The 12668-nt window shown below is 28.3% G+C and overlaps 2 protein-coding genes across 4 annotated transcripts; both read left to right on the top strand.

Annotated features, from left to right (window-relative positions):
• Window positions 1–287: 287 nt before the first annotated feature.
• Window positions 288–6105, top strand: LOC123259615 (glycogen phosphorylase). The gene is made up of 4 exons (XM_044720209.1): window positions 288–553; window positions 1856–1957; window positions 3295–4998; window positions 5610–6105. The coding sequence occupies exons 1-4, from the start codon at window positions 311–313 to the stop codon at window positions 6093–6095; spliced, it is 2535 nt and encodes an 844-aa protein (XP_044576144.1). The 5' UTR covers window positions 288–310; the 3' UTR covers window positions 6096–6105.
• A 1795-nt stretch (window positions 6106–7900) lies between these two features.
• LOC123259902 (galectin-9-like) lies at window positions 7901–12557 on the top strand. 3 transcript variants are annotated; one of them, XM_044720711.1, is made up of 7 exons: window positions 7901–8152; window positions 8515–8600; window positions 8842–9052; window positions 10060–10254; window positions 10326–10411; window positions 10519–10694; window positions 12240–12414. In XM_044720711.1, exons 1-7 carry the CDS (start codon window positions 8090–8092, stop codon window positions 12266–12268), a joined length of 846 nt encoding a protein of 281 aa, XP_044576646.1. In that variant the 5' UTR covers window positions 7901–8089; the 3' UTR covers window positions 12269–12414. The 3 variants fall into 3 exon arrangements, with proteins under 3 accessions (XP_044576646.1, XP_044576643.1, XP_044576644.1); XM_044720708.1 differs by having other exon boundaries at window positions 7906–8152; window positions 10519–10713; window positions 12240–12557; XM_044720709.1 differs by lacking the exon at window positions 7901–8152 and adding an exon at window positions 8272–8430 and having other exon boundaries at window positions 10519–10713; window positions 12240–12557.
• The last annotated feature ends 111 nt before the right edge of the window (window positions 12558–12668 follow it).

The following is a 12668-nucleotide window of genomic DNA, read 5'->3' as shown; positions in this document are numbered from 1 at the left end:
GTCTTCCCTCTGAGTAATAATTCAGAGCTTTATCTTCAGTCTTTGGGTGTGAAACTTTACAGCCTCAAGATCCACGAATACTTGCGAGATAACCTCACATCACGCATGCGTGACCTTGAGCGAGGCGACAAGGTGACCGTCCTATAATCACTGAAACTCGGGTCTTGAATTTTCGAGATCACACTTACTCTCAGAAACTCAGTTTCGTTTTATCCGTGCTCGCGAGTTCACGGATTCCGGCACTACCTCATAATAATCCCACACTCAGATCTCAGGTAAACACAACTCCTAAGACTCTACAGAACTAAAGATGTCTGTGCACGACGTGGACCGTGAGAAGAGGAAGCAGATCTCGGTGAGAGGCATCGTCGACGTTGAAAACGTCGGAAATTTTAAAAAAACATTCAACAGACATCTTCACTACACTCTGGTTAAAGACCGGAATGTTGCGACCTCAAGGGATTATTTTTTTGCTCTGGCGCACAGCGTTAAGGACAATCTTGTCTCTAGGTGGATTCGTACACAGCAATATTATTATGAAACAGATCCAAAGGTATTGTTTTTTATTATTTAATCAATCAGCTGATTAATAAACTAACTCTTTGATTTTTTCTTTTTTACTTATAATTCTCTGAAGAAATTTTTCATATGATTTGATTTGATTAAATCAAAACTGAATTGTTATTTAAAGACATCAATAATACGACCTTGTTCCCAATTTAATAGAGATAATAAACAACGTCGTTTAGCGCCTCAGACATTTAAATATTTCAATTTCAATTTAACCTCCTATTTATTTTATTATTATTTCTTCTTTTGGTAGAAAATTATTGCCTGTTTTTAATTAAATAATTACTAAAAATCTTAAATTAAAATTTACTTATTATTGTTAAACTGAAAAAAATTTACTCAAATTTCTTCAATAAATTCTGAAGCTTAAAAATTATTGTTATATTAATTTAATAATTTAATAAGTAAAAAATTAATAATCAATTTTTAGTAATTTGATTTGAAAAAAATTAAAAGATGACAGAAAATATTTTTAAAAATTTATTATTGTATGAATTTAATAAAAAGAAATTTAAATATTTATCAGTAAAAAATTAATAATCAATTTTTAGTAATTTGATTTGAAAAAAATTAAAAGATGACAGAAAATATTTTTAAAAATTTATTATTGTATGAATTTAATAAAAAGAAATCTCAATATTTATCAGTAGAAGATTAATGATCAATTTTTTTTTTATTTGAAAAAAATTGAAAGATGACAGAAAATATTGATGTAAAAATAGTTAATTTTTTTTAAAGATTTTTACGATTTCTTCAAAGAAGAAATATGATGTAATTTATTACAAAAAATTTTTTGTACCAAGTGTTGAAAGTAAATTGTTTTTTGACAGCCAAAAGTTACAAAAATAAAAAGAATAAAATAATAAAAAAAGTTGAGCAAGAAAAATAATGATTTGGTATAAAATTGGCATTTGAGCATGCGCTTCATGCCAACCAATGTCAAGATCTGTTGGAATTTTTCCCATTTAACATTTATTTTAGCCAACGGAAAAATTTCCAACGTAACGTAAACGAGAACGGGTTTATTTCTTCCACGGCATGATGAATTCGTCAATGTTATGACATCTCATCTAGTTACATTATTATTATTGTTATTGCTGTTGAGTATAAATATAGAATTACGAAAGATGAGATTAAGAACAATGTAAACATGTTTGTTACCTAAAAAGAGTTATCTCTTCATTAAAATTTGTTTAGTCTTCTGCAGTAGTTAATTAATAATAAATAATAATAAATTAATTATTAATAATTATCACAATATTTATACAAATTCATTTTTTTTCAGCGGGTTTATTACTTATCGCTGGAGTATTATATGGGCCGAACTCTGCAAAACACGATGATTAATTTAGGGATTCAAGGAGCTTGTGATGAAGCAATGTATCAAGCAAGTATCAATGCTAGAATTTATAATGAATTCTTTTTAAATGTATCTTGTGGGGAAATTCGAGAAGAATTTTCTGAAAGTGAAAGTTAGAATTAATATGATTGACTTATTTACATTATTTACACAATTGATTTTAAGGTTGTTCTTTTGCGTATCAACATTCAAAGTTTTTATAATTTATTGGTATTTCTTCTGTATTTATTTATTTATTTATCTTTAATTGATAAATTGTCTGATATCTGACTTTAATTATTTTTTTGTCACTGAAATCAACAGACATTTGACCGGTTTGTTGATTAAGTGAATTAAAACTAATAAAGTATTAAGAAGAAATAACATTTTTGGTAATTTAAAATTTTTACATGAATTTTTATCTAAAATTTCTTTAGCAGTAATTTATTTAAGTTAACATCAATATTTTTGGGATCGATAATTCAATTGATCATCAATAATATTAATTTTGAAGTTAAATTACTCAAAAAACCATCAATATTAATTTGAAAAAAATTTTATCAACAAAATTTTCAGTATAGCTTCTCAAATTCTCAAAAATTTATACACAGAAAAAAGTAAACTGTAATAATTAATAGTCGATTTATAATAAGTAATGATCAACTAGTAAAAATTACCATTTCAAACAGTAAAATCGTGATTTTAACAATCACTTTATAATATTTATCATTTTAATGCTAAAATTTATTACTTACATGGAAGAAAATACTATTTCAAACAGTAATATTCGCTATATGAAAGTCCAAAATGTTAAAGTATAATAATTAAGAATTTTGACTTTGATATTTATCATTTCGTACCTAAAAAATGATCGCATAATATGTAAAAAATATAAACTACAGTTACTAAATTTTCTATACAAGCAACGTCAGTATTTACAAAGTACAAATGGTAAATTTTAAACGCAACGCTAAAAATTAAACTGTAATTATTGATTTGCTTGGACTGGTAAAATATATATTTTAAGAGTAGAATTTTTACTGTTTTAAATGTTAAATTCTCCGAGTGTGAGACCTTCTCCTTCTCCTCATAGTATAGACTATATATTGAAACGTCAATTTTTACTGTTTGAAACTGCAATTTTTTAAGATGAGTCGTTATTTACTATAGTGACAGCTACTAATCACATTTTCGATATTAAATTATAAATTGTGACTTGTACACTTTCTTCTTTAAGTTTTGTAATATTTACATTTGTGCCACTCCGATGTCCGCTGTACTGTTTGAAACTATAAAAATTAACCGGAATCCGAGTGAATTTTACAGTTTACTTTTTTCCGTATATCTTACCTAAAAACAATTTTCTAACTATCAAAATTTTACAGATGGGTTTGGACATTGAAGAGCTAGAAGAATTGGAAGAAGACGCGGGTCTAGGAAACGGCGGTCTGGGTCGTTTGGCAGCTTGTTTCCTGGACAGCATGGCGACCCTAGGTCTATCAGCTTACGGGTACGGACTCCGCTACGAGTACGGAATATTCGCCCAGAAAATTCGCAACGGCGAGCAAGTAGAAGAACCTGACGACTGGTTGCGCTACGGAAATCCTTGGGAGAAAGCTCGCCCGGAGTTCATGCTGCCAGTAAATTTCTACGGCCACGTAATCGACACCCCGGAAGGTGCCAAATGGGTCAACACCCAAGTAGTCTTCGCCATGCCCTACGACAACCCGATCCCCGGGTACAAGAACAACGTCGTCAATACCTTGCGACTCTGGTCAGCTAAATCGCCTATTGAATTCGACCTGAAGTTCTTCAACGACGGAGACTACATCCAGGCTGTCTTTGACCGGAACTTGGCCGAGAATATCACCCGGGTCCTGTATCCCAACGACAATTTCTTCGAGGGAAAAGAACTGAGATTGAAGCAGGAGTACTTTATGGTCGCAGCAACTCTCCAGGATATAGTTCGAAGGTACAAGTCCAGTAAATTTGGATCTCGTGATCATCACCGGACCGATTTCGAGCATTTTCCTGATAAAGTCGCTATTCAACTGAACGATACTCATCCTTCATTGGCAATTCCAGAGTTGATGAGGATTCTCGTTGATGTTGAACGTCTTCCCTGGGACAAGGCTTGGGACATTACCAAGCGCACTTGTGCGTACACCAATCATACTGTTTTGCCAGAAGCGCTGGAAAGATGGCCAGTTTCTTTGCTTGAAAGTATTCTTCCGCGACATCTGCAGATTATTTATCATATTAACTTCCTTTATTTGCAAGAAGTGGGTGCCAAGTACCCCGGCGACCTGGACAGACTAAGAAGAATGTCCTTGGTTGAAGAAGATGGAGAGAAAAGGATAAACATGGCGCATCTTTCAATTGTTGGCAGCCATGCCATCAACGGTGTCGCTAGAATTCACTCAGATATATTGAAGAGCGACCTCTTCCGTGACTTCTATGAAATGCATCCTGAGAAGTTCCAGAACAAGACTAACGGAATCACTCCCAGAAGATGGTTGCTGCTTTGCAATCCCAATCTCTCAGATTTAATTGAGGAGAAAATTGGCAGCGAGTGGACGGTACACTTGGACCAGTTGGCTCAGCTGAAGAAATGGTCCAAAGATGCCAACTTTCAGAGGAATGTTATGAAGGTTAAGCAGGAGAACAAGCTCAGACTTGCTGAAATGTTGGAGAAAGAGTACGGGGTTAAAGTCAACCCTGCTTCGATCTTTGATATTCAGGTGAAACGGATTCATGAGTATAAGAGACAGCTTCTTAATTGTCTGCATATTATTACGATGTATAATCGTATTAAGAAGAATCCTTCGGCTCCGTTTGTTCCTAGAACGGTTATGATCGGTGGAAAAGCTGCTCCTGGGTATATGTTAGCGAAGAAAATTATTAAACTCATTTGCAGCGTTGCTCAGGTCGTTAATAATGATCCGATTGTTGGGGATAAGTTGAAGGTTATCTTCTTGGAGAATTATAGGGTTACTTTGGCGGAGAAGATTATTCCAGCTGCTGATTTGAGCGAACAGATTTCTACCGCCGGTACTGAAGCTTCTGGAACTGGTAACATGAAATTTATGGTAAGTTTTGCTTTTTATGCACAAGGAAATATTTGCTTTTATATTTGAAAATTTGCTGATAGTAAATAAAATTGAAAAAAAAATTTTTAAGATGAATTTTTTTATTTTTTAAAAATAAAGACGGCAATAATTGAAATCAAATGAGAAATAATTATAAATTCATATCTAACTCCACTGAGAAAAAAAAAAAATGAACAATGTAATAAAAAATTAATTTGTTGAAAAAGTCTTCTAGATTTTGGATGAAAATTTGCAAGTTGTCTATCTGAAATTGTTTTTTTTTTTTTGAATTAAAAAAACTTTCTTTCAGCAAGAAAATTACTGTGAAAAATATTTTTATTTTTTCAGCTAAGAAATAAAATTTTTAACAAATTAATTTCTTGTCGCAACAATGCCCATTTTTTTCAAAAGAAATTTTTTTTTTCAATGGAATGATTTTTATCTTTATTTTTAGTCATTGATTTTTTGATAATTGCTATTGCGCAAATTTTAAATCACTGATATGCAATTTCTATACTTGAATTTTAATAAGAAAAAATTTTTTTTTTAATAATTAAATAATTACTTTTAAAATGATGAAAAAAAAAACTAATTTATTAAAAAAATTCCAGTTAAACGGCGCATTAACAATAGGAACCCTAGACGGCGCTAACGTAGAAATGGCTGAAGAAATGGGCAACGAAAATATCTTCATTTTCGGAATGACTGTCGACGAGGTTGAAGAATTGAAAAAACGCGGTTACAACGCATGGGAATACTACAACAATTTACCCGAAGCGAAACAGTGTATCGACCAAATATCCAGCGGATTCTTCAGTCCCAACAACCCAGATGAGTTCAAACAAATAACCGATGTCCTGATGAAGTGGGACAGGTTCTACCTGCTAGCTGACTACGAAGACTACATCAAGGCCCAGGAAAAAGTCAACCAGGCTTACAAGGACTCCGTTAAATGGGCCGAGATGTCTATCAACAACATCGCTTCTTCAGGGAAATTCTCGTCAGATCGCACTATCGACGAGTACGCTCGGGAAATTTGGGGTGTTCAACCCTCGTGGAAACCACTGCCAGACCCACATGAGCCACGAGACATATAAGTCTGTAAAAGATTAATAATTAATTTCATTTAATGAAATACTTACTCATATATTAAATGTTATTTGTTAGTTTGTAATTGTTGAAAACTATTTTTGAAAATGAAACATAAAAATCGCACAAAAATAACATGACATTAATTGATTAAGAAAATTTTGTTATTTAATAATTGAAATGACAAGACAAACAAGATAACGAGACTCTCAATACTACAATTGGAAAATACGTCCGTCCGATTAAATATTGACAAATATTAAATGCAATATTCACTATACAGCCTACAACGAAAACAATATTTTTTAATCGAACTTTTAAAAATAAAAGAATTGTTAATTATTATATACATATACATATTGCGATCTTTTGACATATATACCAAAGTTTATATATTATGTAAGTATTTATATACGTGTTCTTTTAAAATGTTTTATATAAATGAAATTTATCTTCACAGTTATCATTATCAATAAGAATTAATTATAGCAATAAATATGTAAAGTTCAAATAATTGTTTGTCTATTTTTGGTGGAAAAATAGTGATTTAATCAGTTATTTGAAACTTGAAAAATATATATGTTTTATGAAATGTTTAGATTTATAAATATATATTATATATATTCATATTAATCGCTTATGTGTAAGCTTTGTAATTTGATTGACATCTGATAAAAATATATACAATGTTAAATCAATACTTTGTTGTATTTTATTAAGTATGTAAATTGTTTTTTCTCTGGTAAATATTTTTAGTTTTATTATTTAATTTCCTCCGTGTATAAATTATGTAGAGCGTCAAAATATTACCTTTGCAAGTTCAAGGTTAAAAATCAATACCTTTCATTTCTATTTTATTACATAATTTATGGTAATTACCACTAAAAACTTTCATTTCTTAACATGAATTAAATTAAAATAATAAAAAAAGTTATTTATAAAATTATTAAAATCAGAAGCTATAAAAATTTTTTTAATAGTAAAAATAAAATAAAAATTTTGTTGGAGAAAATTAATGATATTAAAATTGAGAGATCTCTGATTATTTTTTACTCAATAAATTATAACACGAAAAATTTATTTTAAAAATTCCATCTTTATAAGATAATATTAAAGTTAGCCGACGTTTTTAATTTTTTTTTTTTTTAATTTATTAAATTAAAACTAAAAAATATTTTTTTTAAATTGCACTTATAGTTTTGCAAATTTTTTAAAAATGAAATTTAAAAAAAATTTTTTTTTTGTAACAATTTTTTCAATAAAAAAAAATTCTAAAAATTTTTAAATGTCGGCTAACTTAATTTTCATCTTTATAATTATAAATGCAATTTTTTTTGAATAATTTTCTAGACGTAGATTATTATTCAAAAAAATTTTTTAATCTGTTAAGTGTCTTCTAATTTCAATGTCAAGAAAATCCTTGGAATATTTTTTTGAAAAAAATGAATGAGAATTAATTTAGCAGATATTTAATAATTTTTAGAATTTTTTTAACCAATAAATGGCAAAAAAAATTGACCTGTAGAAATTTAAAATAATTATAAATGAAATTTTTTAAAAATAATTTTTCAGAAAAGATTTATTTGTTAAATAAAATTAAAAAATTATCAAGTAACTGCTAACTCTAATGTCATAAAAAATGAATTAAATTAACAATTAAATAATCGTGTTAATAACATTAATGAGTCATCATTTATTATCTTCTATTATCAAGTCTTAACATATTATTATATTTGCCACATAAGACCTGAAATAAAAAACTCTTGACATAAAATATTATCATTATTTGTTGGCATAAGTACACAGCTGTAAAATAAAATAAGAATCAATAGAATACATATTATATTTAATAAATGCGTTTTATTACTATTACATTACTTACTACGGTCTGGTAAAGCTAGAATATAACATTACCTACAACTCTCACGTTCTGCCAACAAATAAGTGTCTAACTTAGTGTGTGTTAAAAAATAATAACTGTGAGTACTTATCGAGGACTAGTATGTCGAACAGAGATACCGCTTTGCAGAACTTCATCTTATTCGACGAAGAAACAGTGTCCGTAGTGAGTAATTATTATTGTTAATAATTTAAAAGAATGAACAATAAAAATTTGAAAAATAAAATTAAAAAAAGTAATTAAAACTAACGATTAATTAATAATTAATGAAATAAACAAATAAATCTGGTGGTAGAAAAGTTTTCTTTGTCAGACTGCAGAGATTGCGCGCGTCACTTTATTATTTGACTGCGCATGGCTTATTGCGCATTGTTTTCAAATAACCCGCGCGTCATGATCTGATGTCGCGGATTTTTATCACAACACTAACGACAATATATTGTGTATTAATATTTTATTAACCTAATTCACTTTATTTCTTCATAAAAAAACAATAAAACTTACTAATTAATAATAATTCTTTTTAGGACGCATCGAATCCGGTGAGTCCGATTCAACTAGAGCCGACGTCTGCAATTATTGCTATTGGATATGTTCCCAATTACGCTACAAGGTAAATTATTTATTTATTTGAAGTTAACCTCTAACAAAAACAAAACTTCAAAGTCGTAAAGACTTGACTTTAATAAAAATAAAAATATAGTTTAATTATAATTAACAAATGAATGTCTATTTTTCGAGATGCAATTTTAAAAAGACGATCGTGTTAATTATAATTTTAAATAAACGAGACTAAAATGCGGTGAATTATTTAATAAAGTTTAAAAATTATTATTTATTTAAATTTCTTGTAGGTTCGCTGTAAATTTAACATGTCGCGCAACTGGAAATATTGCATTTCATTTAAATCCGCGGTTAGACAGAGGATATATCGTGAGGAATTCAAAAATAAAAGGCTATTGGAATGAAGAAGAAACATGTTCGCCATTTACTTCATGTAGCGGTTTATTACAGCGGAATTCATATTTTCATTTGGTCATTTTTTGTTCTTACAAGGAATTTTATGTAAGTTTTTATATATTTGTTGTATTTATAATACTTAAATTAACATACATGTCATAATTTTTTAGACTTTTATAATAACTAAATTAATAATACATAAATCAGCAGACATTTAAAATTTTTTTTATTTTTTTTAAATCAATTATTAAAAAAAATTATTTTTAAAAAGTTGCGCTTGTAATTTTTTTATTAAAATTTTTTGATAGAAATTTATTTGTTATAAAAGTCCAAAAATTGACAGCTGTCAATTAACTTCAAGGTCATCTATATTATAAAGAGAAGAAGCGAAATTTTGTGGCTAAGATAGTGATATGATAAAATCGATTTTTTTTTTGTAAAATTTAGTATCATTGCAAAGGTCTTGATTTGAATTTGTGCCTTTTCAAGGTTTTATATCATTCTCACCGATAGTCAATTTATTATGATAAGTATTTAGGCTGCATTCGAAAATACTCTATCTCTAGATACATAATTAAGAAATGATCTTGTATTTTGAGAACTATTGACATTTTTAAAGATATAAGCTCATCCCGACATTACACTCATCGAGACCTTTCATTTGAGTACCCACATCAATTTTTCATATATTTATATATATTATATATATACATATATATGAAAAATATATCAAAATGCATGTAGGTACTCAAATGAAAGCTCTTGATGAGTGTAACATCGGGATGAGTTTATATCTTTAAAAATGTCAATAGTTAAGAAAGTATAGTACAATTGAACAAAAGTCATTATTTAATAAAGCAAAATTTGATTTATTTATAGTTCACAAGTCACGGCAGTCACATAGTGACTGCAAGGTTGCTAGTCTAAATTATTATGAAAAAATTTCATTAAAAAAATTCCACATCTAAAAATTAAAAAAAAAATGATCAAGTGCAAATTTTTTAAGAATATTTTTTTTATAAATAATTTGTAATAAAATAAAAAAAATTGATATTGATTTATATTGATTATTAATTATTGATATTAATTTTCATTACTTATTATTTTGACAGGTTTCTATAAATGGCGAACATTTTTGTACATTTACATACCGGTTGCCATTAGAATCAATAACAGACTTCGAGTATGACGGTGACGTGGAAGATATCCGGATTCGTGTGAAAAGACTTTACATATATCCTGACCCGAAGATTATTAAATCAACACTTATGCTTGAATTGACGGACCAAGGACCTCTTACTAAACCAGTAAGTACATTCTATAAGTATATTGAATTTGTAAATCATCAAACATCAATTATCAATAACTTAAATTCTAGAAAGTACCCTCGACAATATTTATCCAAGACTTTAACCACGGGACGCGAATATTCATAAAAGGTCGTCTGAAACTTCTACCTCAATCGTAAGTTTATTTTTTTACATTTATTAGTATTATTAAAAATCATAATAATAATATACTTACGGTAGAATATATTTTTATTATTAATGCGTATTTCTTCTTCCTTTTAGGTTTTATGTTAATCTCCAGTCTAGTCCATTGATGTACCCGCACCCAGATATTGCTTTACACTTAAATCCGCGTTTTTACCATGGAAACCGTTCACCGTTCGTTGTGATGAATTGTTGGAAAGCTGGTTCTTGGGGTCACGAGGAACGACACGAAGGACATTTATCCTGGGCGCCTGGTAGAGAATTTCTTCTAACGTAAATATTTATCTATATTTTATTTATAATTAAGTGTTTCAATTTAAACATTTCAACAATTAAAAAAAAAAGTTTATAAGAGACTTTTATTACTAAGTCCGAGATTTTTGACGCAAATATTAGTTTTGTAGAAAAATTTTACTAGTAAAAGTTATTAAAAATATAATTTTATAAAAAAAATGTCTCTTATGATTTTTTTTGTGACCAATATTTTCACCGTACTACTAAAAATGTGACACCATTAATTATCAATTGTCATTTTGAAATTAATGCTGAAATGTTGGTCATAATTACTAACATCTTTGCAGTCACTATGTGACTGCCGTGACTTGTGAGCTATAAAAAATTAAAATTTTGCTTTATTAAATAATGACTTTTGTTAAATTGCATTGTACTTTCTTAAATATTGACTTTTTTAAAGATATAATGTCAGGGTGAGCTTATATCTTTAAAAATATCAATAGTTCACAAGATATTTATTAAATTGCACAGTACTTCCTTAACTATTGACGTTTTCAAAGATATAAGCTCATCCCGATGTTACACTCATCAAGAGCTTTCATTTGAGTACCCACATGCATTTTGATATATTTTTCATATATTCATATATATAAATTTATAAAATATATGAAAAATTGATGTGGGTACTTAAATGAAAGGTCTCGATGAGTGTAATGCCGGGGTGAGCTTATATCTTTAAAAATGTCAATAGTTCACAAGATATTTGTTAAAATGCCCTGTACTTTCTTAACAATTAACGTTTTTAAAGATATAAGCTCATCCTGATGTTACACTCATCAAGAGCTTTCATTTGATTACCCACATGCATTTTGATATATTTTTTATATATGCATATATATACATATATATTGGATATATATAATATATATAAATATATGAAAAATTGATGTGGGTACTCAAATGAAAGGTCTCGATGAGTGTAACACCAGGATGAGCTTATATCTTTAAAAATGTCAATAGTTCTCAAGATACAAAGTCATTTCTTAATTATGTATCTAGAGATAGGGTATTTTCGAATGCAGCCTAAATACTCATCATAACAAATTGACTATCGGTGAGAATGAAATGAAACCTTGAAAAGGCACAAATTCAAGTCAAGATTTATGCAATGACACTAAATTTTACTTTAAAAAACCGATTTTATCATATGACTACCCTAGAAACATTTTTCTTATTCTCTCAATAATATAGATTATTTAATATTTATAAAATTGAAAAATTACTAATAATATTTTAAAATTCTGAAATTGAAAATATTTTCAATAAAAGTTCATATATATATATATATATATATATATATATATATATATATATATATATATTTTTAAGAATTAATTACAATATTTTGATTTAACAAATTGTTAATGAATCAACAATTATTTTATCTTAAAGTATTTTATAACCAAAAATAAAATATTTTTTTTTAATACCTAGAAATAAAATTCTATAAAATATATTCAAACATAAAAGATACTATTTATTTTATATTTCTTCTTTCCGTATAGAATCCGCTGTGAGTATGATGGCTACATAATCTGGCTGAACAATAAAATAATCGGAGAATTCAAGCACCGAGTAGATCCCACGATCGTCGACACCCTGCTAATAACCGGTGACATAGTTCTCTACGAGCTGGCATTAAAAAATCTGGAAGAAGCCTGCGAATAGTCTTAGCCAAGACTAAGACAATCCATCATCACGAGACTTAATTTTTAGTATAATATAATATTATATAATATAACAACATTAAATATAAAAGGAAGAAAAATGAGCTATAACAAAGTTGCAAATCAAAAAATAAGTGAAAGTAAAAAAGAAGACAAGTGGATGAACGGGCTATTTTTATATGGATTTATTTAATTATCAAGTCAAGCCTTTGTCAAGTTTCTAATCTTCAACGTTGCGTGAAGTACTTTTTTTTTATTGTATATTTT

This window comes from Cotesia glomerata, linkage group LG2 (assembly GCF_020080835.1).
Source record: "Cotesia glomerata isolate CgM1 linkage group LG2, MPM_Cglom_v2.3, whole genome shotgun sequence".
NCBI classification, from domain to species: Eukaryota; Metazoa; Arthropoda; class Insecta; order Hymenoptera; family Braconidae; genus Cotesia; species Cotesia glomerata.
Note: the sequence above shows the minus strand (reverse complement) of the source record. Positions and strands in the feature narration are given on the sequence as shown.